At 39.2% G+C, this 15,571-nt stretch overlaps 1 protein-coding gene across 1 annotated transcript in view; it reads left to right on the top strand.

The window, feature by feature from the left end:
• PTPRG (protein tyrosine phosphatase, receptor type G) overlaps positions 1-15,360 on the top strand; it is a 654,131-nt gene extending 638,771 nt beyond the window's left edge. The window contains 5 exon segments of the mRNA XM_023754062.1: positions 205-333; positions 3,679-3,825; positions 4,422-4,564; positions 13,530-13,665; positions 14,212-15,360. Coding sequence (XP_023609830.1) covers positions 205-333; positions 3,679-3,825; positions 4,422-4,564; positions 13,530-13,665; positions 14,212-14,358 — 702 coding nt within the window. The 3' untranslated portion in view covers positions 14,359-15,360.
• The last annotated feature ends 211 nt before the right edge of the window (positions 15,361-15,571 follow it).

The raw sequence follows: 15,571 nt of genomic DNA, 5'->3' as shown, positions 1-15,571 counted from the left end.
AACTAGAAATGAATTGTACATGGAGAGAAAATTGTCCACACGTGTTAGCAGAAGTGCATCTAAAAATTAGCCAAGTGCACTGAATGCCTTTTTTCAATTATTTCAGTACGGTCCAAACAGTGCTACCTTATTTCATGAATATGTTTTACTACTGCAATGTTAGAATAAAATAATCATAATAATTGCTTGTCTTCCTAACTGAAGGGCTATTACAGGAGCAATGAATTCATTATAACCCAGCATCCTCTGCCACACACTACGAAAGATTTCTGGCGAATGATTTGGGATCACAATGCACAGATCATTGTCATGCTGCCGGACAACCAGAGCTTGGTGAGTGAAGCACATCTGCTGTAGGCTAATGAGCCGGGCGGCCTTAAGCATCAATCACTTTGGTACTTGCCACGGGGCTGTGCCGTGTCTGTAGGTGCTAGGGAGGAGCCCAGACCTCTCATCTTTAACCTGCTCCCATTCCTTGTGTAGACTCAGTCACTCTCCCTGCCAGTTCATTACTTGATTCTCTAATGCTGGTGGTATCGCCCCTCAGTTGCACTGTGCATGGCAGTGCAGCAGGTTTTGAAAAAGGTCTTTTTATTAACTTCATTAATGTATGACCTTCACCGACCTCTATAAACACATAGCAGCTAACGTTTTGAGAATGTAGCTGTATTTATTACTCTACATGTATTTTTTTAACTTATTGGGGTGGCACTGGTTAACTCATTCATTCTCCTCTACAGTTGCATAACAGAGGTACTATTATCTCATTTAATAGCTGGGGAAACTGAGGGAAGTAAGTTGCTCAAGGGTATCCATGAATGATCAAACAGAGTCAAGATGTAAACCTGAGTAGCCTGAGCTCATACTTTCAATCATTTTTGCTGTAGTGTATGTCCCAGCCACCCCCCAAAAATTGTATAAAAAGTAGTTACACATTGCTTTTCCCTGCCATCGGTAAGGCAGAGCCATTACAGGGAAAGAGATAAGGAAAGGCTCTCCCATTCCCACTTAAAGGTGTTTAAGAACTTCACTAAGCTACTACCTCTTTCTCTTCTCTTTAGTCCTTCCCTGTTGAGCTCTCTAAACTACTAAGAGAATGGTCAGCAAGTGGGCATAGATAAGCTTAAATGTTGTGCTTAGATCTCTTCCTTTCATAATTAGTTGGGTTCAAAAGTTACTGTAAGGACATGTGAGCACATGAAGTCTAAACAACACGAGGATCTGCCTCATGAGTGTCAGATGAGTGAGGTTTTCGGTCAGGAAAGAACAGTGTGATTGAACCCTAGTCTGGGTGACATGCATTTGACTGTGTGCCCAGTCAGTAGGAACTTCTTCGCTGTCGCATTCTGCTCCAGCTTCAGAATACCAAGGCTGCTTCTGCACCATAGAATGGCAACCAAGTTGAGAAGCTGAAAACCGAGTGTAAATTTTCAAATTAGCTGGCAGTAGGGGTCTGTTCTGTTGGCATGAGGAATTTGGAGGCATGTAGGGCTGTTAAAACATTCATTTGTTGGATGAATTAGTATTTTATTTTCACTTAACAGAGGACAGTCACCAAAAGCATGTGCCCACAAGCTCATTGTATGGGGAGGCTGGACCAAACGCAAGGACACATGGTCTGCAGACAGTGAGGATATAGGAACTGCCCTGGGCCACGTCATCTCAGTGTCGCTGAGGCGTAGCAGGGCTGCAGTGGCATCACACTTGTCTGTATTCTCAGCTCCAGTGCCCAAAGTCAGATTCATTTATTGTAGTTTTTCCTAAAAACCACGTCTCAGTGGTTAGGGCATCGGCTGATGCACCAAAGGGCCTTGGGTTCAATCCCCAGCCCTGGTCAGGATGTGTGCAGGAGGCAATCAACCTATGTATCTTTCTCACATTGATGTTTCTCTCCCCCCCGCCCTTTCCACTCTCTCTCTAAAAATTAGTGGGGAGGATATCCTTGGGTGAGGATTAACAACAAAACATTTAAAAATGTTTCTGGACTCCCATTTGTTTATTACTAGTATAACTTCACAAGACCACAATTCTGTGACTAGCCCAAAAGTCACTGGTTCCTAATGGAGAAAGCACTGTTAGAGGTGCCTGGACATCTTTGACCTCTGTAACTATATTTGTCATAAAACAAGCATGAGACCAGGGTGCCTACTGAATTAACAAGTAGCATTTGTTTTTCTCCGTCTTTCAAGATGATCCATTATTCCCGTTTACTACCTGTATTCAAAAGTTTCTCTCTGCCTTCCTTTCACCATAACTAAATCCCTCTGGCAGCCGTTAGACCAACTCCATAATTTACTATTCATGTTGTCCTCATCAAAGTTCTTTGAGATAGGTAGTTTTACTGTTCCCACTTTGCAGCCATGGAATGGAAGGCTCAACTACATTAATTTATTCAGGATCACATCCAACCCTAAATCCTATGCTTAGTCTGTGCATATTGGTTAAATTTAGTGGCCTTGTCCATCATTAATTACCTTGTTTTTAATATCTGCTAAAAGGGCCCTACTTCCATCTCCTTTGGATGAAGTTTATTGAAACACTGACAGTTACAGACTTCTTTTGTATAGCCTGAACTCAATCGCTAATCTGCTTCCCCTTATGCTGAGCTTTAAAAATAAAAATGTACTTGGCAATAGCTGTATTGAAACTTGAAAGGGTGATAAGTCTTATTGGACTGTTGGCTCATTTCTAATGCAACATTGTAATATTAAACAAAACCCTCTTTGTTTTGAACACTATTCAGAATTATTTCTGACTTCACTAGTGGTATCTTAGCATTTTTAGGAAAATGCCCAAAGAAAGTTTAGTTTGCCATAGGAACTGATTAGGAAAGGGAGGAGGGCTTATTGTCAAAATCATTGTATTGCTCAGTCTGCAACAATTAACTGTTTTTAGGTCTCCATAGTTTTCAAGGATAGAATTCAAGTACGAAGCCTGAATATTTACTTTTAATCTTAAAATAGATGAACATTTTAAAGCTTGCCTGATTCAAGGCTAAAAGGCTTTCTATGTTATCCCCTTTTGAAACCTAACATCATGTACTAACTTTTCTTTTAAAGAATACCGTGTACCTACAGCCAAGTGCTATTTATGTACAGCCTCTGTCCCTTAACATTTATCAGAGATTTTGGCCAACTCATGGCTCTCTCTGGAGTCCTGTAAAGGCCGATGATAAAAATCCCTTACCTCACCAGTATATTGAATCATTAAATAAGATAGATAACGTTATGAAAGTCCTTTGCAAAATGTTAACCAACTGTGAACTATTAACATAATCCATAGGAAATGACAATTAGCCTGTCATAGTTGCTTAAGCAATTATGAATAATAGCTTAGAATTAATTGACCTAAATCCCGTCTCCTTTTCCATGACAATTATATTACAGAGCACTTCTCAGCTACGGCCAATGCATCCTCCATAGATGCATTTTGGTTGTTACAGTGACATAGGTGAGCATTGGTAGAAATGGTTATGATCACGTATGTTTTACAATAGAATACAATAAATAACCAATGAACTCAGCATGATTAGATAAGGATATAAATCTATGAACCTAATTTAAAAGTTGACTTGAGAGGTACGGCAAACATAAATCATTTTGCAAGAGAAAATTCATACACAAATGTTTGACAGCACTGCAGAGGATTTTATCTATGTATGTATTTTGGTTCCCACAGGCAGAAGATGAGTTTGTGTACTGGCCAAGTCGAGAAGAATCCATGAACTGTGAGGCCTTTACCGTCACCCTTATCAGCAAAGACAGACTGTGCCTCTCTAATGAAGAACAAATCATCATCCACGACTTTATTCTGGAAGCTACACAGGTAACCTAACCCTCAGTGCTGAGTAATAGCTATATTTGGGCAGATTGGCCTAAGTAACTGAAGTAATTTACCACCCTCCAGGCAGGTCCAGGCATGTGAGTATGACTTAATTTTAAATATGTATACTTCCCCTTTTTTCACCTTCCAATAGTTGCTTTCCCAGCTGTGTGGATGAAACGTAACCAGCTCCTCTGAGTGAGCACATACAAATGGGCCTGTTGACATAATTGGAACAAACAATATTCTAGCACTCAGTATTTTCTTTGCCATCAGAAATGGAAAGCTTGCAGTGTGTTGCAGGGATGATGATGATAAGACTTTTGGTTACACAGTATTTTGATGTGTAGTAACTGCCTTCTTAAGGGGCAGGTAAGAGGGGAGCTGGCTTATGATCTCCTAAGCTCTTCCTCTTTTTTTTTTTAATTTTAAAGATGAGAAAAATTGTTCCATGAAATTTTTGCCTGAACAAAATAGGATTCTACTGTTTCACTGTCATGAGCTGCTCGCTTTGGTCTTTAGCTGCAAGAAGTGCTTTCTCAGGAGCAGGTTGCAGCCACGGATGGTAGAGTGAAATGAACCCTGTTGTCTTGCTGTAGGATGACTATGTCCTGGAAGTCCGGCACTTTCAGTGTCCCAAGTGGCCTAACCCAGACGCCCCCATCAGCAGTACCTTTGAACTTGTCAACGTCATCAAGGAAGAGGCCTTGACAAGGGATGGCCCCACCATTGTCCATGATGAGTATGTATCTGCTTCTTAAGTTTCAAGTTCACACTGTTGCCTGTTGCATTGCTCCAGCAGCGAAAGGGAAGACATTTTAGACACCAGTTCCCTCTCAGGGACAATTCTGTGTCATTTCTAACATGTACCTGTGCAGGGTGTTGTGGTCCTGTCTGCACTTTAATGTGTTGAACTCTTCAAGGCTTCAGGTTCTAGAATTTGTGCTCTAGAAATGGGAAAGTCCTGTATCTGAGCCCAGAACAATAGATTCGCATGCTTTCCCAGGTTTTATGTTTCAATAACACAAATCAGTCAGTTAAATTACTAATTATCTATGTTGAGTAGATAGTTTCCTTTATTTTAACACGCCTACACTGAATTTTCAAAAACACCTATTAGAGAAGAAACTTTTAAAAAATGGTTTAGTTGATTAGCAATAAAGTTAAACTACTAGAGTTTACAGTATGCTCTGAAGTTTAGAGTTCTGACTTTGGGATTTTAAAGGTAAAGAATGTAGGTCTCAAAGAGAAGAAGTTGCTCCTGGCTCAGAGATTCTAAGGTACAAACAGTGCTCAAACCCAGCTCCAGCCACTTTACTAAGAGGGAAAGGGCCACAGACAGGCCTCATGGTGTATGGATATCTGGACAAACCTGTGAGTCAGCTGTATAGAACCTTGCCAACCTTTAGCCAACATGGCACTAGTTACACATCCTCATCTCTAGTTTAGTTCCCAGGGATCTAGCTTTCTTGGCCAGCAAATTCTCAGTACATCCATTATGCTCATTAAATGACCAACTACTTCAATAGCATAGGTATTAGTCAGTTTGAAAATAAAGGTTATGTTGCCCCCCCCCCTTGAATTTATGATATAATTGAAAGGGCACAAAGATTTTTGGCCTAGGTCAGCACCTTTACCTCAAATCCAGAGTTCTGTTTGAAGGAACCTATTTTACTGGCTGCTTCCTTAGGAAATGGTGACTATTGCAGAACGTTAGCCTGACTTAGATTAAGAATTAAGATTAGAAGAGTATTATAGTCCAAACTTCAGTTCATGTGAAAACCACCAACAGTGTATAAAAACAGCACACAGACAGCCTCAGAATCACTGGGTAGTTGCTACTGGCTATGAAACTTTAGGGTAGGCAGTTATACATAAATTTAGGGCTGATTCTAGAAGGTTTCCCCCCCCCCCCCCACTAAAGTGAATCATATTTTTAAATTACTTCTGGGTGTTACCATCTCCTATTAATTCAGGCCAAATCGTAATATTGTAATGTTGCTGCCCAAGTTCTAAGACTCACTTGGATGGTATAGTAATACTCCAAGGAATTTTGTCCTAAAATCAGTAAAACACTTAATCTTATGGTTTTATGGTAAGGGAAGGAGAAAAGGAAGAGAACACCACTGCCTAGTTAAACAGTATTAGCAGCAGTATTAGCAGAACTGTTTCATTCATTTATTTATATTCAGCTTTTGGGTGTATTACTCAATGATTTTTATTTTATTCCACCTCTGGAATCATCAAAGGTAGCTGTTCTTAGGCCTAAATAAGAAAAGATAAAGTTAACCCTAAGCCAATGGGTCTACAAATATCATATAAGTGATGGGGATGAAAACCACCTAAAGCAGTGTGTTCATTCATTTCTCCATCCACCATCATTAGGTGATAAGCAATTCCACAGAAATTACTTTTCCGCATTACTCAGGAACAACGTTAAATTTTTAAACAGCTGCTAGCTTTAGTGCAATCTGAATGAGTTTCCTTTCAGTACCTATATCCCTTCATGATGGCGTGTAACCCCCTTATATGTTAGCTTATCTGAAACCAAACTTGTCCTCTTCCTGCCGGCCCCATCTGCCACCTCTTGTTGCTGCTCCCCACCCTTCCAGCACAGCACAAATTCTCTCCCAGTCTGGCCTGCTTCCTCTTCCAGCTGCCAGCCCGTCCTCCTACAGGCCACTTTCCCTGCACAGACTTTCCTCAGAGTGCCCCTTCATTCAACACACTGTTCAAAAAGTCTCACTCATTTCAGAGGTGATCATCAAAACCATTTATAAACATCACATCCTTACCAGAGCCATTCCTATTTATCAGATATTGTAACTATTTGTCCACATGACTGTTGAGACCAGCAGTGGTAACTTTCTCATCCCAGTCTCCACAGGGTGAAGCCCAGTGCCTAGCACATAGTGGGTTCTATGCTTCAGACTGTGATGACCTACAAAAATTCAAGATATGTACCCTGATACGAATTTTCACCAGAGAGCCTTGCACCTTATTTTTTGTTGCATTTGTCAATTCTTCTGTGAACAGTAAAGCCAATTTACAAAGCATTTTAAGCTCAAAATTAGAAGTGAGCAGACTTGGAGAGAGGACCTGAGCGCTTCCACTATAAGTCAGAGTTTAGCTCTTAGTGCACAGACTCCACGATATCTCTGGTCTTCATAGCGATCTTTTTAACACCTGCTTTCAGGGCCCTCAGCTGGGTGCCAGGTAGATGACATTTCTAGATAAATGATAAAATTCCTCACCAAAACGTAAACAAATGTTCTTTGAGGGCAGGCACAGCATCCTGTAGTCATCTGTTTAAGTCAATTCTGTTCAGAGCTGAGCCGTATCATTACTGTCAAGTTTTTACAAGGGAGTCTGTTTCTACAGAAGTTGGGAGATAGGTTCTTAGACAGTCTTGTGAGACAACAGATTAGGCCCTCACTCACAGCACATTCACTCTGGGGACATATCTGTCACCCTATTGGATATCACAGTAGCCTAATTTCACTGAACAGTTCTCGAAGTGTGTTCTAAGGACACTTGATTGGGGGATTGGAGGGGGAAGAGAGGCAGTCTTCAAGGCCCTTCCATGAGATGGAGATTCAAGAGATGAACACTGTTTTCATAATAATGTGGATACTGTTTGCCTTGTTCACTCCTTCTGCCGTGAGCGAGCATACAGTACAGCGTTCCTGAGCTGTGTGACCTGGGAGGCATCCTCGCTCTGATGCTTAATGGAATGTGTGCTTGCATGGTTTTCCTCAGTTCTAATTTCTGATATTGACAGATACAGCTCAAATAAGCAAAAGCTCTTTGGGGGTTTTCAGTAACTTATTTTAATTTGGTCCTGAGATAGTCTAAAGGAGATGCAGAAATGGAGTGCCTTCTATACCAACTGCTGCAAAGACACTCCTTCATCACCAATTCATTTAATCCTCAAATTCACCCTCTGGGAGGGGAGCTTTAAGATCCCTGCTTCACATATAAGAAAACAAGTATAGTGACGCTTAGTAACGGCCTGTGTGCACAGACAGTAAGTGTCAGAGCTACAATCATTTGTGGGGACCAGTGTAAAATGAAAATGCAGGAACAATTGTCCAAAAATTAGGAATTTCTACATGGCTACAACAGAGCACTAAACTTAAGTGCAGGACCCTTCTGAGTAGGGGATCCAGCAAAACACCCCCCCGCTCCCCGCAACTGAACAGGTGGCGAGGCTAGAAGCCGGCCCTGCCACAGTCAAATCCAGCTACTTTCACAGTAAGCATCCTGCACTCACATCTGTCAGACTGAGTGTTTTCCTACTTTATTTCTCATTCACTTACAAAGTTTTAATGTCTTATAGTACTGCGGAAGGTGTTTGCATTGCTATTTCCCCCCAAGATTGCATTCTTGGCTATCATGTTAAAAACAACCTCTTAAGAGCAAAGCTGTAACAATTGTGAGTAGTTAGTAAAAAGTGATTAAATGGGCATGTAGATGTTATACACACTGACTATGCAAGGAACTCCGGTGTGTTATAAAATTTGTATCAGCAGAGCACCTACAAACATTGCATTGGTTGGTAACTTAAAGTGCTTGCATTTCTTTTGATGTCTTTGTAGCATAGGAAGAGAAAGATGAAAATGCTTCGTTAACAGCACTAGTTAAAAAGCATTGCTTTGAGGGAGTGCAGACAAACTGCCAGAGCCAGGACTTTATATACTATTCTTACTAATCTAGCTTATAAATGACCTGCCTCATTTTTTACCACAGCCCTATAAACTTGACAAACATCCTTTAATCCCACTTAACTCCCAAACTGCTGAAAAAAAAGAATGGCCTTTCAATCTTTATTCATGCTTGGTTTACAGAAGGTACTTAAAAATATCTGTATGTTTGATTGATTTGACTTAGTTTCTAGTCATGTTTAATTCTTGTGTGTTTAATGTCTTCTTGTGTAGATACTTCATTTTAATTTAGATACTGACTTAAGAGTGACTAAATATAGGAAAGGCCAGAGCAACCCCACATGATTTGGATAACTTTAAGAAAGAATGAAGGAAGGGGAAAAGGGTCCCTAAGTTTAACAGTTTCTCTAGAACAGACTAGCAAAGGTTAAATTCTCCCCCTGGAAAACATCGGTACCATGCTAAAATGAGAAAGTAGTAAACTCAGTAGAACTTAGCATTTAGGACAGAGCAATAACAGTATTTTAAAATATGCTCAGAGATCTGAAGGAAGACTGTGTGAAATGAATTAAAAACCTGTGTTGTGTGTCAGGAACAAATTAGAGCCTAGGAAATGGAAAGAAGTGCTGGTAGTAAAATGGACAAAGCTGAAATCAAACTCATAAGCTGGATACAGAACTTTCAACATATGTCTAAGAGGTGAGCCCATGGAGAGATGCAAGAGGAAGAAATAATGGCTGAGGTTTTCCAAGAACTGAATAAAGAGATAAATTCTTACACAGAATGATCAGGATACAATAGAACAATAAGAGACCTGAATACCACAATTAACAAGGCTGATCTAATAGTGATATGTAAAAGAGTTTACCTAAGAAACTGTATCGAGAGACCATATAGTCTCTTCACATGTAAATGGTTTATTTAGATAAATTGACCATAAATGGAATTTCAGTACATTTAAAAAAAATGATACCACACAAGGCCACATTCATTGATTACAATGCATTAATATTAAAAACCAATAATGAAGTGAGACCCCAAATCCTTATACTAAGACACTGAAGTTCTTATATCTAGAATTGTAGATAATTCATGGGTTAAAGAGGTATTGAAAATAGAAGTTACAAAATACTTGAAATGATGATGTAGCCAAACTACACTGAGAAAATTCCAGCCTAAGCTGTATTTATTGCAGAAAAGATTTTTAAAAAGCTAATGTTTCACCTCAAGAAAACAGGAAAAAATAGATAAATTCAAAAAAAGTTCAAGGAATTAAAAGATAAAAGCCAATAGTAATGAAATGGGGGCAGGGAGGAGATAGTAAGTCTAATGAAAGATAGAACTTTGAAAACTGGTGAGGAAAAATCTACCATATATCTGTAATTACATAAAAACATTTGAGAATTGTTACTATCCTTGGGTGTGATAATGTTTACTTATCTTTTAGAGTTTTATAACAAAATATTAATGAATAAAATACTTGGGATTTGCTTCAATGTACATGAGGGAGGGAGTAGAGATAAAACAAGATTTCCCTTGAGCTAGTGATTGTTGTGATTTATTGATGGCTACGTGAGGGCTACTGTACTATTGTACTTTTATGTAGGTTTGATATTTTCTATAATAAAAGACTAAAATAATAGAAGTATTTTAAAGGACATAAATATTTAAAACTATTTATAATTCCATATTAGTAAACTCTTTTATAACTTACCTTTATTGTTGAAAGTATGACGAATATACCACCCTTTTTTCCCGTTGACCGCCCCCACCCCAGGCTTTCACTGCACTGTCGTCAGCATCCATGGGTTATGTATGTGCATATAAGTTCTTTGGTTAATCTCTTCCTGCCCCTCTTCCTTCAATCATAAGCATAATAATACTTTTTGAACATATGGTAGATGTGCTAGTCTCTGTTCCTAGTCATTTACATGTATCAGCTCAAATCTAGGCTCTAGTCACCAGCTATGAGGTTTTGGCCAGTTAATTTACCACAATGTGCCTTGTTTCTTCAACCACAAAATGTGGATAATAGTACCACCTAAAAATAGGTCATTGTGAAGGTTAAGTTGATGCATGTAAAATATCTTTAAAAAAGCCTAGCAACATAGTAAGAGCACACCACACATTAGCGATGACTAAGAATTGAATAAAAGGATGCGTTCTCAAAACTGTTAAGGCCACTAAGTTCTGACAGGCTGCATTTAAACAACACACAGAACAGACATTAGAATGTGGATAAAAATGTCTAAATACTGTCAAATAAAACCAGTGTGTTATATTCAAAGAATTATACATCATGAAAAAGTTAGATTGATTCTGGGAATGAAGAGCTGGTTAAATATTACCAAAAAACTCAGTGAATTTAGAAAATTATTAAAGGTATTGCTAAAAAATCAATAGATGTTGCAAAGCAAAATAGCACCTATTTGTAATCCCCATCCCCCAAACTCAGCAAACTGCAAGTATAAAGCATCCTCTTTAACTTGATCAGTGTTATTTATCAGAAAAACCTATACCATTTTTATTTAATATTAAAAACTTAGAAGCTTTACCATTAAAGAATACAGCATGATGTATCCTTGTAGTGCTAGAGTACAAAACTATTGAGGTCCTGACCAACACAGTAAAGCAAAATACTTAAGGGTTGAAAAGAGGCAAAACTGGCATTACCAGCAGATAAAGATGTAGCCAACCTAGAGAAACAGTTCACAGATAATTAGACCTCAAAGAGAGTTCTGCCGCGTGCCAGATACAAGTTCACCTTGTGAAAATCAACTTTCCACCAACTGAAACCAAACAAAATGCCGTGAGTCCATTCTTAGTAACAAACTCTAAAACACTAGGAGTTAACCCAGAATGAAATTAGCCAAGACTATGAAGAAAACTATAAATTCTAATTGAAAGCATTAAAAAAATATGCTGGAGCAATTAGTTACCCATGAGGAAAAATAACTAAAATCAGACCTTACCTTACACCAGCGGTTCTCAACCTGTGGGTCGCGACCCCTTTGGCGGTCGAACGACCCTTTCACAGGGGTCGCCTAAGACCATCCTGCATATCAGATATTTACATGACGATTCATAACAGTAGCAACATTACAGTTATGAAGTAGCAACAAAAATAATTTTATGGTTGGGGGTCACAACATGAGGAACTGTATTTAAAGGGCCAGAAGGTTAAGAACCACTGCCTTACACCAAAACCAGAATAAAATTCAGATGAATTCATAAAATGTAAAAACAATGTAAAATACTGGACTAGAGAAAGCATTCTCAAACAAGATTCCAAAAAAGCCAAAAATGAGGATTTGATCAACTTGATTACATCTAAACTTCATTACGACATAAACAATCACAAACAATGTGAACAGAAACTAGAGATTGGAAAAAAATACTTGCAACATGTGCCATAGGTAACATAAAATAATTTCTATGAATCCATTTAAAAGAGACAAACCTATTAGAGAAATGTCCAAAGTATATTAATAGTCAGTTTCCGAAGAGGAAATATAGATTGTCAATAAGCAAAAAGATATTCAACTTCCCTGATAAGAAATACAAATTAAAACAATAGTAAGTTTTTCACCCACCAGATTGGCAAAAGAATTGAACTTTAAATTGATGAGGAAAGCCCTGGCTAGTGTTGCTCAGTGGTTACAGCATAGGCCCACGCATCAAAGGGTCCAATGCCTGGTCAAGGGCATGTGCCTGGGTTGCAAGTTCGACCCCCAACCTGGAGGCAACCAATTGATGTGTCTCACATCGATGTTTTTCTCTCTTTCTTCCCGCCTCCCCCTTCCCCTTCCATTCTCTCTAACCGGGTGAGGATTAACCAAAAAATAAATACATAAATTAATTAAATGATGAGGAAAAACAAATATTCTCATGTTGGAAGAAGTGTAAACAGGTAACAACCACATGGGAGAGAAATTGGCAATATCTTGAAAACGGAAACAGGCATACCTGTGACCCAGCTCTTCTCCACAGGAGGGCTCCTCTTCCGATGCACGCAAGATACACATGTAACCTAAATGTCCGTCCTTGCGCGATGAGTGAGTCTGGTACGCCTGTAGCAGGTGAAAGAATGAGCTGGCTGAAATTCACTGACATACTGACATCTGGAAGGCTGCATCCAAAATTGCAACCGTTTTTATCTGTGGATGCTTTACCTCTAAAGTTGGAGTGATGGTTAGGAGGACATTGGTCTTATTTATATTAAAGATGTAAAAATCTGTACTGTTTTAATTTCATGTAAGAATAATGCAGAAACTGCATATTTAATAGTTTTTACCAGAACAGTACACACAGGGCATCTAAGTCCTAGTCTCATTTGTACCAGAAATACCACCTTGAACAACTGTATTTAATCCTCTGTTTGCTCATCATTCGTGTGGAAACTGCATCACAGTTCATAGGAAAATGGAGCTGCCGGCCTGGGGAAAAGTCTCCTTCTCCCAAGACTTTTTTAAGCAAAGAGAACCATATTTTTCAAAGAATTTTACAGAAGATGCCATCATTTAGAAAGCTTTGTGCCCAAAGTTATTACTTAACATGGCACTCATTTTGAGAATTCTCTGATTGCATTTGAGCATTGTATTTCCACTTTCATTCATATTTTGTAAGTTCAATTTAGCTGTTTGAGATTGTTCAAAAAACACACACACTTGTAGAGCCTTTCACCTTTCTACTTGTTCAATGGCTTACAGTTAAAGTTCTCATATCATTGTTCCTACCATATTATTTAACCCGTCCAGGCATCAGATCTTCTGTATCTCTCTAAAGTCTAATTTTGAACTTCTCCTTTCATCTTAAACATCAAGCTAAGTATCTGATAAAGCCAGTTTGGGAGGTTTCACACTCATAGAGCAATGTCTTCTTTATCTCAGGTTTAGCCTCTAAATCTCTTCCCCTGTCCAGTATTTCATTCATTTTTGTGTTTTAGAGTAAGTGTCAATACAGTCTACTTAGCTTCTATGAAAATATGCGAGGGTCATTCCAGCCCCTTAGTAGATCTGAACTAGCATTTTCTTTCTTCCCGAGGTATGGAGCGGTTTCAGCGGGAATGCTGTGTGCCCTCACCACCCTGTCCCAGCAGCTAGAGAATGAAAACGCCGTGGATGTTTTCCAGGTTGCAAAAATGATCAATCTTATGAGGCCTGGAGTTTTCACAGATATTGTAAGTGCTCTGCTTATTTATGAAGACTACAACATCAGTCAGAACTCAGGCTGCGGAGCAGTGGTTCCCAGCTGGGGGTGATTTGGGCCCCCTCCCCATCCCCAGGGGACATTTGGCAACATCAAGACACTTTTCTGGTTGTCACAACTGGAGTTGGAGGGAAGTGGTCTGGCGTCCAGTGAGTCCAGGGATGCTGCTGAGCATCCTGCAGTGAATAAGCAGACCTCCAAAACAAGGAGTCGTCTGGGGTGGAGAAACTCTGCTCTCTAGGGTATAGGGTTCCCTAGTTCCAGTAGGCGGATACCCTGTTACCTTAATGGACTCTCGACAGTGGGAATTAGTTCCAAGCTAGCAGAAACCTAAAGGACGTGAAGAAAGCACATGTCTTGGTTGTAAAGGATTCATGTGATTTTTTTTCAGGCAGCATAAACGTCCATTCCTGTTTCTCTAGAATGTTTTCCAGTTACATTTCTAATTAGTATTCCTGCCTTAGATGAAATGACTCGGCTGCCCTCTGGCTCACGCCGTCTTCCTCTTGTTTTTCAGGAACAATACCAGTTTGTCTATAAAGCAATGCTCAGCCTGGTCAGCACTAAAGAAAATGGGAACGGGCCCATGGCAGTGGACAAAAATGGTGCTGTTCTCATTGCGGACGAATCGGACCCTGCCGAGAGCATGGAGTCTCTGGTGTGACTGCGACCTGCCAGGCGCCTAATTTGTAAAACTTCTGAAGACTGAGAACTTTTTTGAGGCCTTTTTTGCCAGACTCTAGGTTATACAATAACCCAGTTACTTTTTTACACTGATAAAAGTTTTGATATTTATTTTTTGCCATTTTATGTCTTAATGGTATCCTACTGAGCATTTGCACCTCTGTTCACCCCCCACCCCCCGTGAAACGCAATTTGACCTAGTTTGCACTATCTGATCAGTGTTACTGCCTATAATCTAATACTAAAGCAAACCCTGGTGTGACATTCCGTAACAACATACATGCTACTTTTTTAGTTCAGTACAGTGAAGGTCTTTGTTATGACAGTGAATCTTGGTTCTATTATTATTCTTGCTAAAGCAGTTACATTCTACTAGCAGGCAATGCTGTGTTTTTCCTCAGCCCTCTTCTGCTATTTTTTTTTTTTTTTTAGACATTGTTCAATGCTGTATGCCTTCTATATTTTAGTGAATGAGCATTGTTTTCTTTTAAAGAATAGCAGGTTGTTGGGAGCTACTAAGAAGGTCGGTCAACCTCATGGCCTTGAAACAGTTCCTTGTATGATGGGGAAGACATCGATTAAGAAATTAGAAGGTTTCAAAGTTGCTTCATGTGAACATCACCTATTAGTTACAAACGTATATTCATAGCTTAAAAATGCCCAACTGTGTCAAAATAAAGGATATCTCTGAATTACGGTTTTCACAGTAGCTATGTGGACAGTGTGTGTTATTTCCATCTGACTCTGAAATAGCTCCACCCTAAAAGCAGGACTACCTTTTACAATAGAGAGATGGCAATATTTTACACAGCTCAGCTAAGAAACCCTTTAGTGACTCTCCATTAATGTTTCGTGGTTTATAATACCATACCTCACGGCAGGTGGAATATGAAAATTTTTGCAGGTGTGTAATTTTGAAACTAGTCCTCTAAAATTCCTATTACTCGTATCGCAATCTAATAAAAACTACCTATCTAGTTAACATTCTTTTCTTTCCTTTGCCAAACGTTTCATGATAAATCTCATAATTACATACATTCTTCTACTTAGGATTAGAATGAAAATACTGTATTAGCAAAAGTCTAGGACCATCTAGACTCCCACATGTGGGCAAATCAGATTTGGAGAGAGGAAAATAGAATCTTGGATAAAATGTGATATCTACATTTTCAAGATGTAGTTTAGCCTCAAGA

This window comes from Myotis lucifugus, unplaced genomic scaffold (genome assembly GCF_000147115.1).
Source record: "Myotis lucifugus unplaced genomic scaffold, Myoluc2.0 scaffold_55, whole genome shotgun sequence".
Lineage (NCBI taxonomy): Eukaryota > Metazoa > Chordata > Mammalia > Chiroptera > Vespertilionidae > Myotis > Myotis lucifugus.
The sequence above is the reverse complement of the archived record's forward strand: the minus strand, read 5'-3'. Positions and strand labels throughout refer to the sequence as shown.